The 21,556-nt window shown below is 39.1% G+C and overlaps 1 protein-coding gene across 1 annotated transcript; it reads left to right on the top strand.

Moving 5' to 3' along the window:
- Window positions 1-323: 323 nt before the first annotated feature.
- On the top strand, window positions 324-19,822 carry LOC140230760 (uncharacterized). The gene is made up of 5 exons (XM_072310899.1): window positions 324-469; window positions 4,555-4,799; window positions 14,112-14,284; window positions 16,566-16,743; window positions 17,328-19,822. Exons 1-5 carry the CDS (start codon window positions 379-381, stop codon window positions 18,000-18,002), a joined length of 1,362 nt encoding a protein of 453 aa, XP_072167000.1. The 5' UTR covers window positions 324-378; the 3' UTR covers window positions 18,003-19,822.
- The last annotated feature ends 1,734 nt before the right edge of the window (window positions 19,823-21,556 follow it).

The following is a 21,556-nucleotide window of genomic DNA, read 5'->3' as shown; positions in this document are numbered from 1 at the left end:
AGCCAAAGTTAATTCCACATGCTGGATTTATGATAGCCACGTTTTTTCTACCGTAAGTAGTATATCAGCTTCAGATTTGTATTTTCATCTTGTTTTTGAAACTTCATTTTGAAAAAAAAAATACATAGAATCCAAAGTAACCATGCATATTGAGTTTCATGATAGCCAATTTGAATTCAAAATTTATATTTTCTTAATGTTAGATACGGCAATACCCTTTGCCTTTTGGATGCCACATATAAGACGACGAGATACGAGCTTCCCATGTTCTTCTTGGCTGTGAAAACAAACTTTGGATATAGTGTCGCAGGACAATTCGTCGTCCAGTTCGAGACAGTTGCAGCCATTCAGGAGGGACTCCGAACTATTCAGCAGTGGATGATGGAAGACGAAAGGCCTTGGACTCCGAGATATTTCATGACAGATTTCTCGGAACGGGAGATACGAGCAATTGAAGAGACCTTTCCAGGTAGAGTAGAAAATGTAGATAACGTCGTTGCGGAAAATGTATAAATCCGTTATGGAACGTTCTACTCATGTTAGAAGTTACTCTGATTTAAGATGTAGGATATTACGATCTCTTCCGTGAGGTCGTCATGCAAAATTAATACTGCGTCTATTCACTTCGAGGGTTTCATCCATAACCGGTTCTTTTGTCATTCAAATACATTTTCAGTCAGTCTAACTTGTGTTCATGTAAATCAAATCTAAAAAGTAGCCACTAAGATTGGTCGAAGAGAAGTTTGTTCCAACGTCATGAAGCGGTAATTCATTTCGCGAAAGACGCGAAGGGGATTGCGCATTGTCGCTATACCAGCATACTTATAATCATAGAACAATTAAGGAAGCAAATCAGCACAATGGTGCTGATGTTCTATTACATAAGCACATCTTTTCATCCATTGCCCGTGACCGTATGTTTCATATGTTTTAATGACTATGATGGTATACAGGATCATTCATTTGCTGTTAAGCTCCCTGAAACTAGTTGCACTCCAGAGTTACCATTTTCACTCATCCATTTAATTCTATTCAAAGGTTTTATTTTCAATTCTTTCAACAGAATGCACAAAATTATAAATTCGACATGCGTTTGAACGAATGATACATAGACAGCAAAGGGAAACGTTTGTCACTATGTCATTTCAAAATGAGGCAATTTTCATAATAACATATTTTTACATCCTGCAAAAAGTGGAGGTACCCACTCAAAAGACTATGCTTGCACAATTTGGGCACCTCACAGGAGAAAAAATTAGGTGAAAACTTAACTTCACATTTGCGGGAATTAAAAAAAAAAAAAAAAAAAATATATATATATATATATATATATATATATATATATATATATAGAATTGGAGAGGGGGGGGGAACAGAAATAGAAGTAAAGAGACGACTAAAAAGACAATTAAAAACAAAAAGCCTAGATCAATCGATACATTCAAGATCAAATCAAGAGAGTATATTAGCCATATCATTCAATCAATTCAATTCAATTTTTGTTTTCCACTCATGGGGTGGAACACCCTCGTCAGCCAAAGGCTGGTTTTCAGAGGGGTCCACACATACAAGTTAAAAATACAAACATTATACATACAGTACGACAAGGATATACATCACATAATATGCAAAGAACAAGAAACAAGGTATAAGCACCATGATAGCTTGTTTCAGACACAAAAGAAGAAAAAGGAAAAAAATATCTACATGGCCTTAGATTACGACTTAAAAAAAAACAAAAAAATAAGGGCATGTGACACTGAATTTCAAATACAGAAGAGAATCGGTATTGCTGAGATATTTTGACTGTGAATTGATGATTTAAAAAAAAAATGGTTTAAACTCCATCCGGTTAGGCATCCTATATCCATTATCATTTTATGTATTCATGTAGTTGTTTTTTGAATGTATCAAGGGAAATATCAGAAGAAATATGTCGAACTACATCATTCCATAAAGAAGCACCTTTATATACAAAACATCTTTTACCATAATCTGTTTTAGGGCGTGCAATGTTCAATTGCATGTCGCCCGTCCTTGTGGCATAATGTGATTGACGTACTGTAAAGAGTTCATTCAGATACTGAGGGGCAGTATGATGAACACATCGATACATAACTTGAGCTAAATGCTTTGATCTGCGAATTTGCAATCGATCTAGTTTTAATGGGGAATACAATGATCTACTTGGGAATAACTGATTCACCTTCAACACTGCCCTCAAGGATCTGTTTTGCAGAGATTGCAACTTATCTAAATTTGTTTTGTTGGTGTTTTACCCACACCACAGGACAGTCATCAAAATGAGCTTGAATAACAGATTTGTAAAATAATGCAGCTGTTTTCTGAGTAATGAAATATCGTATTCTTTTCAATAGATACAGATTATCATGAAGTGTAGAGCCCTGAAAGCGACGAGAAAGTGATATCTTATACAATATAATTGTAAGGAATTGCTGATAGCAGAACATATCATCTGTTCTGTGAGATCACGTGTAATAGTATACAAGTGTGCACCTAAATAAACAAGGGATGTGATGAGGAATGCCGCAAAAGACGCGACCTGACATACCTATGAAGAATCAATCGGATCATGGTGCTTACAAACCTACATGCTATCAAAATTAACAAACAAACTTAGTTTCTTTCTGTTACATCATAACACTTAGGGAGGAATGATTTCAATATTTTTTTTGTTTTTTTTTTTGTAAACGAATACAAAGAAGGATCATTTTTTATGTCTGGACAAAGGGTGTTCCAGAATCTTGGACCTGTATGAATACATGTCTGGTGAGGTAACACAGTTCTAAGGAGGGTCAAATGAAATTCATTAGACTGTCTTGTTGGGTAACTATGGTATGTCAGGATACGAGGAAACATAACATCAAATAACGCGAAGAAAATTGCTATTATAATTATACATAAATTGTCTTAAATGAAATAAAAACAAATCTTCATTTTCCAGAATCTTACTTTCAAAAAACAAAAGCTGTATGAGAGCAAGGAGCGGCATTACAAATGATTCGAAATACTTTCTTTTGTAACAATAAAACCGTATCTAATAATATTTGATGCGTGTTTCCTGATGCTAAAATTCCGTAATTCAAAGAAGGTATAATATCAAAGACGAAAACAGTATAAGTAAAGAGTGTTGGGGAAGAAACAGTTTAAACCTATCAATGACGCCAATATTACGTTAAATAATTTTACAAACATGATCTACATGATCCATACAGATCCATAACGCTCCTTTCCACCCTCCCCCCCCCCCAAAAAAAAAGAAACGCTTTTATATGATAATTGCATGTATATAGCATATAATTTTGTAATCATTTTTTTTTTTTTTAGGTATACATACAATAGGCAATAATGTCTAGTTGAGAAAAGAAAAAAAAAAGAAATCATGAGTACCTTTTCTCTCTCATCAAGAAACTGCAGCGATGCACATCAAGGACATTGTAGCATATATTTTTGTGATAGGCCTATATGGGAATTTCATCTCACCAGACTTAGTAATCTATTTCCTCCTGATCGAAGCCTCTTGGGAGGTATGTCAGGGTGTCGATATCAAATGAATGTGTCTATACATAGTTTTGTGAAATGATGAGGGTCATTGTTTTGCCTTCAGGCATGATGTATATGACATATGCAACGTTTTCACATTAAAAACAAAAAAACAAAAAAAAAACGAAATTTCAAATCCTCGTAACGTCCGACGCGACGTTGCGAAACGTTTTGAATATTTAATGCAAGTATAATATACCACAATGGTTATTGTTTGTGCTATCATATTTTAGTTTTCCAAACATCATTCGTATGTCAGTGTACTCCATGAGAAGAGAGAAGTTATTTGATACTATCCTTATGCTGTAAAAAAACGTGTGATTTGCATTTTCCCACGTATACATCATGCTTTGTTAAAGGAGATGGCGAGTAACTGATCAGTATTTATCAGTGGGAATGCTGGGGGATGATTGTTCGAATTCTTGAAGGATGCATTATAATGTATTGTTGTGTGAAAATAATTTGCTTCAGAACGGTCGCGTGTTCAAATAATAAGCAATTTAATGCCCCGTCAGTGTACAGGCATGCTAGCCTGGAACCATTGAACTGCACATTACTAGAATATGAGACCATTCTGAAGCAATTAATTATCACACAACAATAGACATAATGTACTCTAAAATGAATCCAACAAAGATTCGAACAATCATCCCCCAGCCTTCCCAGTGATTCCCACTGACCAGTTACTAGGCACTCCCTTTAATATCACATGATTCAGTATTCAATATGACTAGTTGAAATAGTTGTAAAAATAGACATTATTGTTGGCCCTACAGCACAAACTGTAAGGACTCGTTTTTTTGCGTTGTCATATCCTAACCGCAAAGTCCGTCTTCCTGAAAATTAAATACATACGAAGAAACAATCAGCAAGTGAATGTGCGATGTGCTAACGTATATCGTTACATTCAGCAACAGCAAGATTTTTCAGATGCAGGTCGAATGTCAATAAGTGAAACATATTATTGTTACTATGTGTTTCAATCTTCAGGGTGTCATGTCTTTTTGTGTGACTTCCATCGAGAGCAGAGTTGGGTCCGCTGGGTGGCGAAGTCATGTAATTGTGTTCCAGCAGCCTGCAAAGAGAATTTGCTTTCTATGTTGCGTAAATGTGCGCATGCTGTGACACCTGCAGACTATGAAAGGGCCCTGGAATCCCTGAAGACATCGCAGATCTGGATGGATAACAAAAGGTTGCAGACCTGGTTTTCCAAGCAATGGATCCCACACAGTAGGGTGAGTATCATTCTGTAACTTAAACATTGTCATTATTATAGGAAAAACAAAAGCAATAAAATCTAAGCAAGCATGCATAACCGCGTTCATGAAGAGCAATTATGTTTTTCATTTAGATGAACAGCACAATATTGGCGTTGATAGGCCCTTGTGGAGCCGGGAAATGTGCAAACACCGGGAAATGCGCAAACGCCGGGAAATGTGCAAACGCCGGGGAATGTGTGAACGTCTTGCCGGGAAATGTGCAATTCTCTAAATTTTATCAACGGGAAATGTGCAAACGTGACGCCGGTAAATGTGCAAATGTTCATTTCACCTATATTAAGCACACATGGGACAGATACTCTCAATCAAACATGTGGATGAATCATTACTACCTTTATCCCATGTATCAGCCACCACCTGTCTATAGTGACCATTTGTCCTTTTTCTTAACATTTTCAACATTTCTTGTAAACCTCACAACGAATTTTCACTAGATTTGGCAGATAGCATCTTAACAGTGATATGGTCGTAATTTGTTAAAATGAGTCCCCCCCCCCCCCCCACGCACACACACCATCACCGAAGGAGGAGGATGGGTTGAAGTCTCAAAGGTCCTGAACTATGGATTTTTCCCCTCTTCTTCTGCCGAACCGAAAAAAGATAGAGCAAAGTTAGTGCTTTTAAGAGATTAATGACTGAAATTTCATCTTTGATTATAGTGGATCGAGGAGAGCCCTGAATTGGGGGGGGGGGGGGGGATCCCTAAACTCTGGATTTTGTCCTCTTCTGTCAAACCGGAAAGATAGAGGTAAGTTAGTGCTAATGAAGACGTTAGTGACTGAAATTTCACGTCTGATTATGGTGAATCCGGGGGAGGGGGAAATTAGAGGAAGAAGGGGTTTTTCCACATTTTCTGCATCTGTTTTATAAATCTTTGACGAATTTTCACCAAACGTGGTAGCATCTCTAGGGTAATAGAATCCCACTTTGTTCGAAACGGCAACAAGTTCAATTTGTTCCTTTTCCTCAGAGCGGGGGCTAAGACGAGGGCAGCCACCACGTGACGATTATAGCAGACATGAAATTTCATCAGATAATAATTATAAAACATTTTTCTAGAGCGCAAATTGCATTCAAGTCTCTGAGCCTTTTAGAAATGAGAAAAGACAGATTATGCATGTAGCCCAGTGGCTACTAGCATACAAAATGTCCCGGTGACGCAAAAGTACACAGCCCTATACAGCCCCTTCTTAGAGTTTATGCAGTCAGTGAGGTCCTGGTGAAATCCTTTGTTTTGCTTCCTGCCAGACTTCCCTTGTTTTCTCGTGGTCAATTCCCCTTCCCAAGAGAAGATTGATTGACGGCAGTTTATGAGTTAAGCAATTAACTCCCCCATAACAGGTCCATAATCCTCAGTACCAGAGCCCCACCCCAATAAACTGAAGGTAACTAGTGTGAGGAGGCTCCTCACCCCCTAATTTTCATGTGCAATGATTCCGGTGTTAAGAAGTAGTCAAACAAATTAGAGACCATTGGTGAGCAATGTGGACACTGGCTCTTTGTCTCCTGCCCCTTGTTTGATATCGTTAATTATAAGTATGAGGAAATTGACAGGGAACACCACAGCAGATTTTGCATAGGAAATAATGGCAGGAGCTAATGGGACATTTCACCAATGGGATTTTATTGTTTTGTGGAGACACTCCCAAAGATCAAATTTAACCAATGAAATAATGGTAGGAAAAGAAAATGTGAATAGTTAATTAGGTATAAAAGAGCATGTGAGAGAGTTGTTTAAAAAAGTTGGTGAGTGTCAGACTTGGTGAATGTCTGAGCTGACAGGAGAGAAGTGGCAATCAAAATTCGATCGAGCTCCTACACATTATGTAGAGAAGCAATTAAGAGCTGCAGAGTATTTTGGAACTTTGAGAGTTGTTTGAAGCTTGAGGAGACAGGAGCAGATTTTTGGTTGGAGACCACTAAATTGAGTTGGAAACCCCCTTCCTTCACCCATCATGTCCTCTCCAAATTAATTATCAACCTGCACTGACACTGTGTACCTCGCTGACATAGAACTGTGAGCGTCATTCCGATGATGTTAATCGGACTGTTCACATGATTTAATTCGGCTCACCCAAAGCCAGAGTGTAATGAACTCGAGCGACAGCTGTTTGGTTGGCGTCATGGTCATGATGGTTGGAGCGTTCCATCCGACTGAGGCAAAGCATGGACTTATTGTTGTAGGTCCATGGGCAAAGTAAAGTGACAGCGACTGTGTTGATGCTGGACTCCCCACGCCCCTGGTGATGAACCGGTTTACAAGTTTGTGGTAGATGCAGATTTCCGACTGGACACCCCAGCTCATCGGCGATGACGACATCGACATGCGGAGGAGGTCTTCATGCGTCTACCAAAAAAGACGTCGAGCTAAGTGGCCACACCCCCACTAATTTCATTTTCCCAAATAACCAAACCCCTTCCCCTCCCGTAGAGTAAAATGGTCGTAAAGAGTCTCCTGTTAATGAGCATTAAAGAGATGAGTGCGAGAGAGAGGTTCAGTTGTATTATGTATTATTGATTAGTGTTGCAAGGGTGACAAAATGTCGTTCAGTAGATATTTGCAAAAATGTGTCATGAGTTGTAAAAAGGAAATTGTTTGTGAGCAATTCATTATTTCAGGCCTACGGGAAGGCCGGTGAATATATATGCCATTAGAAGCATTAGAGTTAAATATATAAACTGTACCCTTGTTCATAATTTGTCCTTACTCCTGTGGAGAAATATTAGGTCCCTTTTAAATTTTGGTATTGTACATTTTATGATGACTGGTGTCTATGTGATTACCTAACCCCCGACCAGTACAGAGAGAAGCTAACTGACCAGACCAACATTTATCCGCCTCTGTACAACATTGGTCGCCCCCTTGAGACAATTTGGGGTTTGGGGGTTAGACTCATATGTAAGAACACACAGATACAAAAGAAGGAAATTACTTAAACACATCATTCAACAATTTACAAAACAATAGAAGTTACTTTACAAACAAATGAGACTTCAATAAAGTCTTGAACTGGTGTAATAATGAACATTCTCTGATATCATTGGGGAGTTGATTATTATACTTGTATATTCAAATGATCGTTGACGGTCGTTGACCGTATGACTTAGTTGATACATTAACCGGTTTTGAATATTGTTTGGTGCTTGAGCGAAGTTGTCTGGCAGGTTGATATTCTTGGAGGAGCTGTTGCAAGTAATGAGAAGCTAACTGATGTTGACATTTATGTGAAATTACAAGTAACTTGCAAACTAAGCTATCTTTGACTGGCAACCAGTGCAACATGTGTAATGTTGAAGAAATAGAGTCACATGTGTGAGTTCGGGTAACCAATCTTGCAGCTTAATTTTTAATTCAATGCAGTCTACCTAAACTGACAAACCATATAACAATCCACAACGATTATCAATTCTACTCATTACAAAAGCATGTATAAGCCGTTTAGTCGCAATTTCATCAAGATAACGTATAATTGAAGCAATTCTTTGTAGTCCAAATGATGCTGTACAACATATACTGTTAATATGATCGGTCAAATGCAGTTGATCATCAAAAAGAACCCCTAAATTGGGTGCACATGTAATAGGACGAAGAATAAACTCATTGAAAGTTATCGGAGGAAGCAAACTTCTTGTCCTGAAACGTGAACATATATGTAGTAATTCATTTTTTTTTTCATTGATTGAGAGGCTGTTGAAGACCAATCAGCTATTGCACGTAAACATCAAAGGAGATCAACCTTCCCAATTTGTGATAAAATTGATTTCTGTTCATCTTAGTTTTACAGAAAATTTCTTCAAATTTGATTATGTATTCCTTTTGTCGTTTTCAACAAATACCTGAATATTGAGGGGATGAGATGGGGGTGGGGGGGGGGGGGGGCTCAAACTCCTCCCACCTTTGGGGTTGGGAAGGTGAAAATTTGTCATAGATTTTTTAAAGAAGAGGGAGAAAATTTGGAAAATGTCCCTCATCCCCCTCACCCGACCCATCCCCTATCAGAGCATCCCTGCACCCGCCATAATCAAACATGAGATTTCAGTCCTTAAGGTCTTCATAGCACTAAATTTGTTCTTTTTCGAATCTACAGTAGATAAATATCAAAATTAAGAGTTCAGGAACTCTGAGGCTTCAACTCACCCACCCCCAACTCCCCTCCTCTTCGGCGGAGAGGGGTGGGGGATAATTTTAACAACTCAACATCAAAGTACAGTGTAGGTGAAAATCAGTAGAGATTTTTCAAGAACAATGTGGAAAACCCCCCTCCCTCCTCCGCCTCACACCCCACCTCCCTATCAGGGCACCCCTGGATCCGCCATTATCACACCTGAACTTTCACAAACACTGCATAGCATTAACGTAGTTCTATCGTTTTTGGTTCGACAGAAGAAGATTAAAGATTCCAGAGATTGGAGGCTACACGGGTAGGGAGGGGAGTTGAAGCCCCCCCCCCCCCCCCCCCCACATGGACTCGTGCTCTGCATCTCTGGATTTGTCATTAGACTTGAAACTACTGTCATCAATGTCTTTATAGTATATAGAATATAAGAAGAATTTCTTGGAAGAAGTGCAGGGACTTTGAGGTTCCCCCCCCCCCCACCCATTTTTCGGGGGGGGGGGGTGGCCCATTGCCATAATGGTGCTACCTGCCAATTATGTTGAAAAATCTGTCAAGGATCTTATTTAGAAAGTATTAATGGTGGAGGTTCATGCGCAATTTTGACATGGAGTTTGTCGATCATCTTTATACACAGTATTGCTAGAGTAAATGATTTGCTCATTCCCGACTACATTTGCACATTTCCCCGCAAAACTTAACTTTTTTACATTTCCCGGCGTCGTGTTTGAACATCTCCCATCGATGAAATTGCACATTTCCTGGCGAGACATTTGCACATTTCCCGGCGTTTGCACTTTTGCCGGCAAGACGTTTGCACATTTCCCGGCATATGCACATTTCCCGGCAAGACGTTTTGTACATTTCCAGGCGTTTGCACAATTCCCGGCGAGACGTTTGCACATCTCCCGGTGTTTGCAGATTACCCAGCGTTTGCACATTTCCTAGCCTTTTGTCAAGGCCCTCTCGCTGTATGGTGAAGAGAGCCCAGCTGAGTGGCCTCGCGCTGGCGCGCTCGGCTGGGCTCGCTTCGCTCGCCCATTACAGCGAGAGGGCCTTGACAAAAGGCTACACATTTCCCGGCTCCACAGCCCTCTAGTCCAGTCACCCTGTGATATGACCTGGAAAAAATTGCAACAGAATTTTTCTTTCCAGATTCCAGCTCCCATACCTCTTGCAAGAAACATATAAAAAATCTAGAGAAATGGAGGTGGGGGAAAGCTTGCAAATCATAGGAATTATAAAATGGGTGTATTCGCCTATGTTTCAGCTCCTCCGCTGAATACAAGCATGTGCTAAAATGGGATTAGTGGTTTCTTTAATAGGTAACTTGAGGAAATTAGTGTCCCAAACACATTCAAACTATTAATTGATACCTTCTCCGAGAATCGTCGGTATCGCAGTCTATTCAGCACTTCATCAGGACTGCCGCCATACAGACAGACAAGTGCTGCCTCACCAGCGTGCTGTACTTCTTGTCTGGTAGCCTCACTGCTGCAGAAGATTTCTGCTTGCTTCTTGAAGTTGGAGTCTTTCAATTACTTCAGAGGAAGACCCTTTCCAATGCCAAAGATGTGTGAAGTAGTATCGCACCCTGCAATGGCATGCACAAATGGTAGCAAATGACAAATATCTGCAATGTTTTGAAGAGAGGAATCCTCTGAGCAAAAGGGATCTCTTGCCTGCAGATACTCCAAGAGACTTCTGGAATCTTTATCATCTCTTGACTGTCTGGCTGGAGATATATCTTTATGTTGGTCACTTGTCACATGGTCTGTGCCTTTGAATTCCTGCATAGCACCATTCACATTCTGAGCAAGCTGGCATTGACAGCAGCCACTGTGCACGCTGGGCCTCAGACATGCCTCTACCTCGTGTTAGTCCTCCAGTTGTCTTCATAGTTCTCATGAGTACCTGCTCTATCACCAAGTCTGATGATAGTCCAGCCCAGTATCGGCAACATTTCCTGGAGAGTATTTAGATGGAGCTTCCAATTTCCAGTTCTCTCTGCTCTGATGAAGCAGCGGAGAATATTGATCATCTCCATATATTGTATCCACAGACGTGCTGTACGTTGTTTCATTGATTCCATTTCTTCTTGTAGACGTTTGTGAACCTTTCAAGATGGCCATCACTGCACACTTCTTCTGCAGATAGTTCTCCTTCCATGAGCTTGTCATACATTTGTATGGCCTCATAAAGGTCTTCACTCATGCCTGCAACTTCTAATTCAGAATGGTTGTTGGGATCAACGTCATTGGTGACTTCCATCTCCTGAATACTCACTTCAACACCCTCATGCAAGAAAGCAGGCAAATCATCATCATCAGGATCTTCAGCCAGTGTGGCTCCATCTTTTCCAGTCTCTGTGGACTCTTCTGCTGCTTCAGGTTGTCCCACATGATCACTGGTACTTCTCTCCGGTAGGAGTAAGTTGAATGTCTTGGCTACCACCATTGCATTCAGAGCAGAGTCTACAAGCATATGTCCTCTCACTGCCCTAGCAATGGCCTTTCCACTTAGCATGTGAGTAACTGCATTCTGTGCATACACAACTTCCAAAAGCTCTCGCAGACCCAATCATGACATGATGTGACCAATGCATCCCAGGAAGCTCATCTCTGCGTGAAGGCCACCAAGGCACAGTACAACTGAGTGCAGCTCACTGTCAGGAGGTTCATTGGTGATTATCATCTGTGCTTTCCACCATAAGGGCTGGTCAAAGGTGATAACTGGTGTTACATGTTGCCGCTTAGCTTCTTTGCAGACAAATTTCAGGGTTGAGTACACACAGCTCATGTCACTTGAACTCATGTCTATCATTGACAAAAAGGTCACAGACGATTTACCAGGATAGCCTCCCTGACTGATAGTCTGCATCATGCCGGACCATCCAGGCCTTGGGGAGCGCAAAGGCCATGCCACTTTCCAAAGAAGGTCCAACTTGTATGCTTCATCAAAGCAGTCAATGCTTGTTCTCTTGAATACCAAGAGATTCGAAGGCATCTCCAGTGTTCTCACATTGTGGTCAACATTGTCTGCCACATACTGAACAAAATGGTCAGGAGTGAGACCTGGGATATCTGTGCCCTGTGTAGCTGCTGCACATCCTTCAAATTTCTTCACTTCCGAATATGAAGAGCAAAAGCCATGCTTGTTCAGGGAGTCAATCAAGAACGTTGATGCAAAATGATGATGCAGTTGAACTGCAAGGCCAATCTGAAGGGGAGCAATGATAACTCTTGGTCTGGCTGCCTGCACAATCGCCTGCCCTACTGAGGCTATCTTCACCTCTGCGTTCTTTTAGCTAAAAATCCTTCTGAGTAAGAGTCTGAGGGATTCAGGAATAATGGCATTGTTCTTTTCCATGGAGTAAATATCGTCTGGTGTTGGGTAGACAGCTTTCGATGTCTCTGTGCGCTTTATGTCATTCTTGATCATTTCTGCTGCTGCTGCTACCATTCTCATCTTTTCAGCCTCAGGATCGGTCATCTCTGGAGTCTCGTAGAACTTGTTCAGTATGGCTGATGCTGTGCTAGTGAATGTCACCACATTGGCTTTACCATTGATGGAAGTGATGATAATCTGGTCACCAAAATGCTCCTGCAATTTTTGCTTCATGTACTTCACACTGTAAGGCTCATCGCAAAACTCCTACATCTTGTCTGCTAGATCAGTCACGGTTATATGCTCATCATTCTCTATCAAGTATTCAGCAACTTTCAGAAAGGCATGCTCTCTGTGGGACATTACAGGTCGTCCTACTTGTTTCTGCATAGAATCATCAGCTGAACATTGGTACATTAATGGAATCTGCTTTCCAGTTCTGAAATTGATGCTGCACACTAGACCGCATCTGCTGCATGGAGATCTTGTGCAAACTCAATCCTGCTGTGAACTTTTTCAGCCCAGCTGTCCTGCCGTTCTTTACATATACTTTCTACTGTAGCCTGGAAATCTTCCGTTCTCACAGGAAAGACAACTGTGTCATCGTGGCCTCTCTTTTTCCCGGTAGGCTGTACAGGTAGAGCGCAAAGTAGGCAGTGCTTACTAAATGTGAACACCGGCTCCTGTGAACGCAGAGTGGGACCACTTGTTGAGGTGTTACCCTCTAGCTTTGCTTTCAGATCACGACTGATTATGTTTTTGTTGGTGTAGTCCCTTCTACACTTTTGATGCACAGAATGTCCAGCACATACATCAATGTTGTCCCCCCCCCCCCCGTAATTCAGCTGCTTTGTTGACACCACTGCTCCCCTTTTCTCCCAGTACAACAGTTGACTGTCCATTGGTCAAGGACTCATTGCACAACACACAAAGATCCATGTCTGAAGGTTGTTTAAGACTATGTACTGACAAGGCAATCAGAGAACTGCCAGCTTTCCAAGAAGACCATGCACAACTAGTGTACAGACAGGGAAGCCATCTCACTGGATGCTGATGTAATGATGTAAATGAAGGTTAGATGTTAGCTTAGATACAAAGAGCACCTTTGTGTAACACACACCAAGAAAACAACGCATGTGGTTGTGCTTACAACGTGGCAAAACACACATTCTCTTTGGATCCTATTCTAGACAGGTTCCCCCACCTATATTCCTCTAGATTTTTTGTATGTTGTTTAAGGATATCAGTGGAACATGTGTGTGAAAAAATAAATTCTGTTGCAATTTTTTCCGGGTTTGGCCATTTGGGGGCTAGATTGACTAGTCTACTCCCATTTTCTGACACTCTGGGCATGGAGCTACCAATTGGTAGCTCCATGCTCTGGGCGAGCCATGATGAGTCAGCATCTTGCGCCAGTTTTCTTTCGTGGTGGATGAAGGTGGGGGAGGATCTTCGGAGCTTGGAATGTGCATATGCCGGGAAATGCATGCAGGTTTCGCCTGGAAACATGCAAACGTCGGGAAATGTGCAAAGATGACCAAGGGAAACGTGTTAAATATGGAAAACAATTACATCACAAATATTGGATGTTAGATGGTAATTCACCAGTATTTGAAAGATGAATTATATCCATGCAAGAAAACATGACCAAAGATGGTTTACCATTAAAAATGCAGTCAGAACTAGAGGATTACAGTAGTACACGCGAACACTTTGACTCTCTTTCATTCCTTTCTTTTTCTGTTTCTTTGTACTAATTTTACAGCGGTGGGTGTGGGCCTACAGGAACAATGAAGGCATCCAAGTAAACACCAACAACGGACTTGAAGCTCAGAACAAGGTATTCAAGTATGCCTTCCTAGAAAAAAGGAAGGATGCGAGCGTATGTGGCATGTTGCACTGCCTGCTGACGGAATATCTTCCAGCAATGATGCAAAAGTATGAGGAATAATTCATATTTTTTTCTTGTTTGTGAAAAGATGAATATTACGTTTGTTTAAACATTTTTCTCGTTTGTTTGGATTTTCTTTGCTTGCTTGTTTTTGTTAATCACGGGTCAGTGTTTACTATCTAGGGAACTCCACGATTAATAGGTAATGTCTGTAATAACAAGTGTAAATGTTCACTATTGAAGAAGTAGATAACAGAGAGAGAGAGAAAGTTCAAAGTGAAATTGGAGTGAATTATTAGTGAAAATGTGTATTTTCACTAATTTTGAAGTGACCTCAGGAATCACTTGAAGATTATGTTTTGACGTGTATAACAACATCAACTTACTAACGAAAAAGAAATCACCACAAGTGTAAAACCAAATTCAATTTGATGATCTGAATGAATTTCCCATAACCAACTTTAACTGTAATTCATGATAAGAGAAACTGAGTGGAACTGAAAAGATTTGCAATCATTGCACCTATTCTACTGCAAGAAGATCTTTACTTCTGGACTTGAGTCTGTTCATATACGGGTGCTCAATTGTACTGCTATTCCCACCTTCCTCCTTCAAGCAATCCCAGTTCATACACATGAGTGATCTAATTTCCAGTAACTGCAGTGCCTGCATACAGTCAAAATCTTAAAGGCATGTGTAGTATTGAAGTAGTTCTATGAGTTTATGCGGTTAATGCCCCAGTGAAAATGGCATTTCATATCACTAAATTTAGGGATTGCTGGGGGGGGGGGGGTGGACATTAACACGGACGTATTGACGTTCACATTCATTTTGCGATGAACTGAATCTGCAATCACTTCAATCAAATCTGAAACGTTGTCAATCAAATCCGTATAAAGTTCTCCAACTTCGCGAAGATGTCATTCAATATCGCGATAGACGCAACCTGTTTTTCTTAGGAGTAATGGAATAGGCATGGTATCAATTATAGTTTCACCCCACAATTTGTACGTAAATGATTATGTGTTTTACTTCTGTTATATTTTCATGTTTTTTGTGTGTGTTTGCTTGTTGGTTGGTTCCTTGGTTGCTTGGTTGTTGTTGGTTTTCTTCTTCTTCTTCTTCTTCTTTTTTTTTTTTTTTTTTGGGGGGGGGGGATAGGTACATGCGTAATTATTCGTGAAATTACATTCCAGCCTGTTCATTTTCACTGCCATGGGGTGCAACACAGCATCATTGCCTTTGATGAGAATACCACACAGTACCTGATTTCTTTGTTGTGACATGCCGCTGATGTTTTGTTCTTCCCAAATATGCCCTGGATTTTCTTTTTGGGAAAAGTATAGACTATTGTGACACTTGTAAGGATGCTAAGCAAACTGGTATTTCAAATGAATAAAGGAGAGCAGATCTCAGCGCAGTTAGTGGTTTTATTCATTAGCAATCAGAACATGTGTCTGCACCGATATATATGATTTTCTTTTCTTTTTCTGTTTCTCTCTGTGAATTAATAGATGTTACGCATTTTTGTGTGACATGCGCTCGCCATTTATCACGTCAACATCTTCTGCCGCTGGCAATGCGGCCGCTAACCTTTTAATCTAAACTTCAATGGATGAACTCGATTGGTAATGAAAGGGCTTGTATAGTTTTGGTTGAGACTAAACTTAAGGTTTCTATCATATTTTTTTTTTTTGTGAGATATTGAGAAACTTCTTACGAAATAAGAAAGAGCATGTAATTCCATGAAGATTTAAACGTTTATTTCATGAAAATTGATTTTGAAATGGCAAAGATATCCAAAATAGAGCGATTCTAATAAAGTGTGGAAGCCACATTACGATTGTTTTGTTATACTTTGTTTTCTGATGTATCAGATATTTAAAATGAACTTTGAATTCCTCTTAAAATGGTATGTTCTGTACTGTTCTATTTGTGTTTTCTTGGTATAAAGCCCAATTTTCATCTCCATCAATACTGTACCATCCCTTAAAATGTTCTTGTGAAGGGAAAATGGAAATTTGGATGCTCGTTTAAAAGCCGCTCCATCGCCTGCCAACGGAATTGAATACTCGCGGCGTGAATTGCTGACTCAAGTGTGGAAGTGAATGATCACATAACTTCTTTCATGGAGATGTATTTTTGCCCAAATGTGAGTGGCCACATTTTCACTTGGCTTGGCAAACATTAGTAACTGCGTAAGCCTTCATTATGGTGAAAAATATTCACTATCAATATTTTCAGTTTGATTGGAAATATTAGCATTGAAGTTTTCATAATAAGAATAATGTACCATTTGTGCTTTTGATCGCATTTCATATAATACAGATACATCAAGGAGAATGTGAGCGCAATGGGATGCCTGGGAAGAAGTTACAGTGAGGCAATACCAGAGTACCTGAAGGACAGACCAGCTGGCTTCATAAAGCACTGCATGAAGAAAGTGGAGATGGCAAACACCCTCGAAAAAGATGATGTTCTCAAGATATCAGACAATCATTATCAGGCATGTTTATCATGATTTATTGGGTGTATGTCTATGCATTGTTCTTTGTGTGCGTGAACATTCATGTCTTCTTTAATTCTGCGATAACTATAAATCGAAAATGAGTCAATTGCATAACTGTAGACCTGCTTATAGATACCTACAGAGACATATCCTCCCTATCATTTCTTTGCAATTAGTTTATAATTATCTATATCGTGCACAACACATTGGGGCCCTATTTCTTCTATTTCATTGTCTTTCATCTATACCGATTAGCACGCTCCATTGTCTTGTCCCAGGTGACATGGTGTAGCTGGTCCCAGTTCATTTTCATACTATATCATGTGAGAAATGTAGACTGTTCCAAAGGAAGTAGCAGATGGCATGTTCAAATCGTACCTATTTCAATCATTTCTCTTAATCTCGAAAAGTGCACACATACCATTGAATGTATAGTTTACAGAGACTAATACCAAGAAAAAATGTTCAAACAAAATCTATATTTGCAATGAACGCATGAACAATGACGAATCTGAAGAAAACAAACAAACATGAAGACTGATGTGTATTTTGTGTGTGCAATGACTCTCATGATATTGCAGGTGAAGAGTGAGGTCTTCTCCAAAAAGAAGATGTATGATGTCTACCTGAAGACCGAGAGTGGGCTCCCGAGCTGTGCTTGCATGGATTGGTCGTGGTCACACCTTCCGTGCAAGCATATGTTTGCCGTTCTTCTACATGGGCAAGGAGCAAATTGGTTGCAATTGCCTGAGATGTTCAGAGAGTCACCATTTTTCACCCTCGACAAGGAAGTAACATCTTACATTGGGATGACTCTTGAACCTGACGTGCATCATGAGGTGCCTCCAGTCGATTCGCAGTGCTCACTAGAGCCGTTGGAAGGAAGGGTGGGCCGAAAATCAGCCACGAAGCGGATTGCTCTCAGATGCAGAGAGAAACTGGACCTTATCAAGGACATGTCGTACATGTGCGACAATGTAGCAATCCTGCAGTATGCAGATGATCATCTAACAGCACTCGTAATGACACTACAGGACATGATGAACACAGATGAAGGCTTAGTCCCTACCCCTGTCGTGCACAGTGTCAGATTCAAAAGAAAGATCACCCAGAGCCAGAGTAAAAGGGTAAAGGCTGCACGAGATCTACCTTTGCGCAAGAAGAAATCACAAAGACGAGTTGGAATGGCAGCAGACCGGGCAAAAGTAAACAGAAAGATCGCTACTACCATTGCTTTCGTGGAGGAAGAGAAATGAATGCTGTTTTCTTTGCAGTTGTACCAACAGATGAAGGACAACATTTGAGTAGGCATACATATCATAATATATTCACCCGATCTGGTAGGTCCTTTAAAAAATGAAATGGTGTTAGACACAGCTCAATGAAAATAAAACAGACAAAACCAATGAGTTGTTAACAACCATTACCGAGACAATTTGTTTTTGGATACTAAAGTAGTATTGGATATGTACATGTATTACAAATTCTTCATGCTTTCACATGTTTTGCATGCCACAAAGATATAACATGTTGATAACCGTGCGGGTTGAATCACAGATCCATTTCCAAAATGATGTTGTGGAACAGCTGATTTGTTTCTCTTTCATGTCTTTGCAAGTTTCAAGCATGAGAGTGTAGTACTATTATAATTTCAAGTAATATACCCGATATATTGTGCTAAACAACAAATACATTCAAAGCGCAAAGATCAATTGTTGAACGCGAATGTACAATGTCCAACGTATATTGTTATACTGATGTTCGGCATACCAGCTGACATGAATATCTTTTGTGTGTGTGTGTGTAATACTGTATAATGTACTGTTATTAGAGCTATTCACCTTTCACTTACAATGTATTTCACAAAGGATTTACTGCATGGTCGGCTTTAGTTTATTTCTGACCTATTTTCCAATAATGCCCAATCAAAAATATAACTCCTCCATAATTTCACAATAAATACACTATTTTTTACTTAGAAACACAGACTCATTATTCTTTTGTTTCATGAGAGTGATGGAAAACCGAAATCCACTTGCCAATCAGAATTAATTATGGCTACTGCATAGCAGTTAAGATGCAAATATCAATAAAAAAAAAAATTGCACACTGTATCATAACAATGCATGGTTTGGATTACACCAAATGTTACATGGTACTTGTAATTGCTGTGAATTTATCAGATTTTGTTTCATTTCATAACATACTTTCACGTAGTACAAGTAAATAGAACGATTTTGCAATACTGTTCATAATTTTGTTTAACGAATGAGGATTAGTAAGATCGAAATTTCTTTTGCTAAATGCAAATAAACTAAGATGAAAAATTGTGTTTTAAAAGAGAGAAGTAGCAGACGATATTGAAAACGTTTCATATTACAATTACACTGCAACACACTGTGTAACAGCTTGCGTTTAAAAGAAAAAAAAATCAAAATGAGAATGTTTGCATGTAACTGAACTTTTATTGTGTTGAGGATGGGGTGTTGGGGGAACACTATTGTATTTTGTTTGTTTTTGCTTCCTTTTTTTTTGGGGGGGGGGGAGTATGTATCTAATGGAAAATAATTCAATATTTCATATTGCATGGTTAAAGGTATCATAGATCGATTTGGAGAAAAAAAAAATATGTCAGGATAGTATGTAATCATGGCAATGGGTCTTGTACTTTAGTTCTGTCTGTGATGTGTGCGACCGAGAGATGTATTGTTACAGAAGAAAAATAGCAGAAAAGATTTCGCCGTCATTCAAATCCGATATGTTGAGTTTGTAAATTTTCTACGCGACGATATCTGCAGATTTATATGTCCTTTCTTAAATGCGACCGACTATATACTTGAAATGAATTTGTCAAGTTTGCTGTTTACAGTGGCAAAAGATTCGGTAATGTCAGAGCAGAAAAAAATCTTAATTCAGTCTGAACGTGGTAGGCGTGTATTGAATAAATGTTCATTATATTGAACATGATCTGGTATAACAACAAATTTGAACCACTAAAATACTTGACTGACGAAGGAAGAAAGCATCAAATTAATATGCAGTAAAGTACATGTATACCCTGTAAATTCTCCGTACTAGAAAGGAATATGAAAATATATATCATATATATATAATGTTTCCTCTATTTTGTACGCCTGCACTGCACTTTCTGATAAGTATCAAAGTTGAAAGTCCCACAATGCATACATATATATATATATATATATATATATATATATATATATATATAAATATATACATACATATATATATATATAATGTATATATACATACATACACACATATATGGTCGGCGGAACGGTGGGGGCCATGGGGGCTCGGGCCCCAACCATTTTTTTTTTTTTTTTTTTTTGGGGGGGGGGTGCACCATACAAAGGTAATTATGGTGTCATGACTTTGAGTCCCCACACATTTTTTTTTTTTCAAACCATGAAGTACGTAAGTGACACTAAATAAAAATAGGTAGAGCTTTTGAGGTGTGAGCATGGTAAGGTTATACTACGTTTTCGCACTGAAAACCTTTATCTCTTTTATTATTTCTTATCATTTTTGTTTTGTGTTTGTTTCTTTTTTTAACTTGTCAGCTATAGAAACCTGGAAATAGAAAAGGCCAACACTTTTTAAAACGCTCCGCCGGCCCTGTATGTTATATATATATATATATATATATATATATATATATATATATATATATATATATATGTGTAATACATGCATACATACACATATACATACGTACGTACATGCTTATTGCAATTTGATGTGATTTGAACGGAGGGAAATCTAAACATTTGTGTGTATTCGGAGTCCTTATAAATTTCGTGTTCCCTGCCCCCTCCCCTCTCCATTTCCATCTGTATGCATGCCTTTAAGTTACAAAAAGTCTGGGTTCCTTCACTCACCAATACATGCTTTTGATTTTAGTCCTGCATTGTACAAGTACAGGCACGGTATAAACTCACGAACCGCAGTATACAAATAGTGTCTGAAATAATTCAACAGCTAGACACATCAGTGAAAAAAAAAAAAACAAACAAACCTGAGAAACGTGATTTTCCTTATTAGAAATTAAAAGAAAATAACATTGTGTGAAATTATTTTGTCACATCCAGCTGATTTTTCTTATTGTGCTGCCGTTAATTGTGGGTGACATTAGGCCCTAAGGATTTAAGGAACATGCAAGTTTTGCTCGGTCTTCGGCTGGGTGCATTCAAATGTATTCTGTTAGTCATATTACAGTGTAGTACTTTAGCAATGATTGACTTAAATGTTTTTATTGAACAAAGCACTGAAAAATAAAACATAAAAAGTGACAAGAGAGAAAAAAAAATAAAAAAATGTACTACAGTTAAGTAAAAATATATGCTGACCCGTGGATATCCACTATGAAGTATTGCATTAATTCCAGCGAACTACCAGTATTCGGGCCTATAACCAGAATCTTGGCTTGGAAGGTGGTTGTTGTTGTTGTTTTTGTTTGTTTTTTTGTTGTTGTTGTTCTGGGTTTTTGGTGTTGTTTTTTTTTTCGGCTTATCCAACTAATCTGAATATAAAAAGAAGGAATATTGTTGAAAATATATATTGAATTCCGTCACTCTACGCGGTATCGCCACGGAGGTGTTAGTACTACTCTCTCGATCACCCTACAAGCGCGGATTGGGCGCGGGTTCAGCTTGGGCAAAGCTGGCTGGAGGCCGAAAAAAAAGTCAAGTACATTGTACTAGTAATATTTTTCTACATGCATGTTCATCATAATTATATGCACAATTTAAACATTTTTTATCACATTAATTCAATTGTCTGCATGCGC

The sequence above is a fragment of the Diadema setosum genome, chromosome 7 (assembly GCF_964275005.1).
Source record: "Diadema setosum chromosome 7, eeDiaSeto1, whole genome shotgun sequence".
NCBI lineage: Eukaryota > Metazoa > Echinodermata > Echinoidea > Diadematoida > Diadematidae > Diadema > Diadema setosum.
Note: the sequence above shows the minus strand (reverse complement) of the source record. Positions and strands in the feature narration are given on the sequence as shown.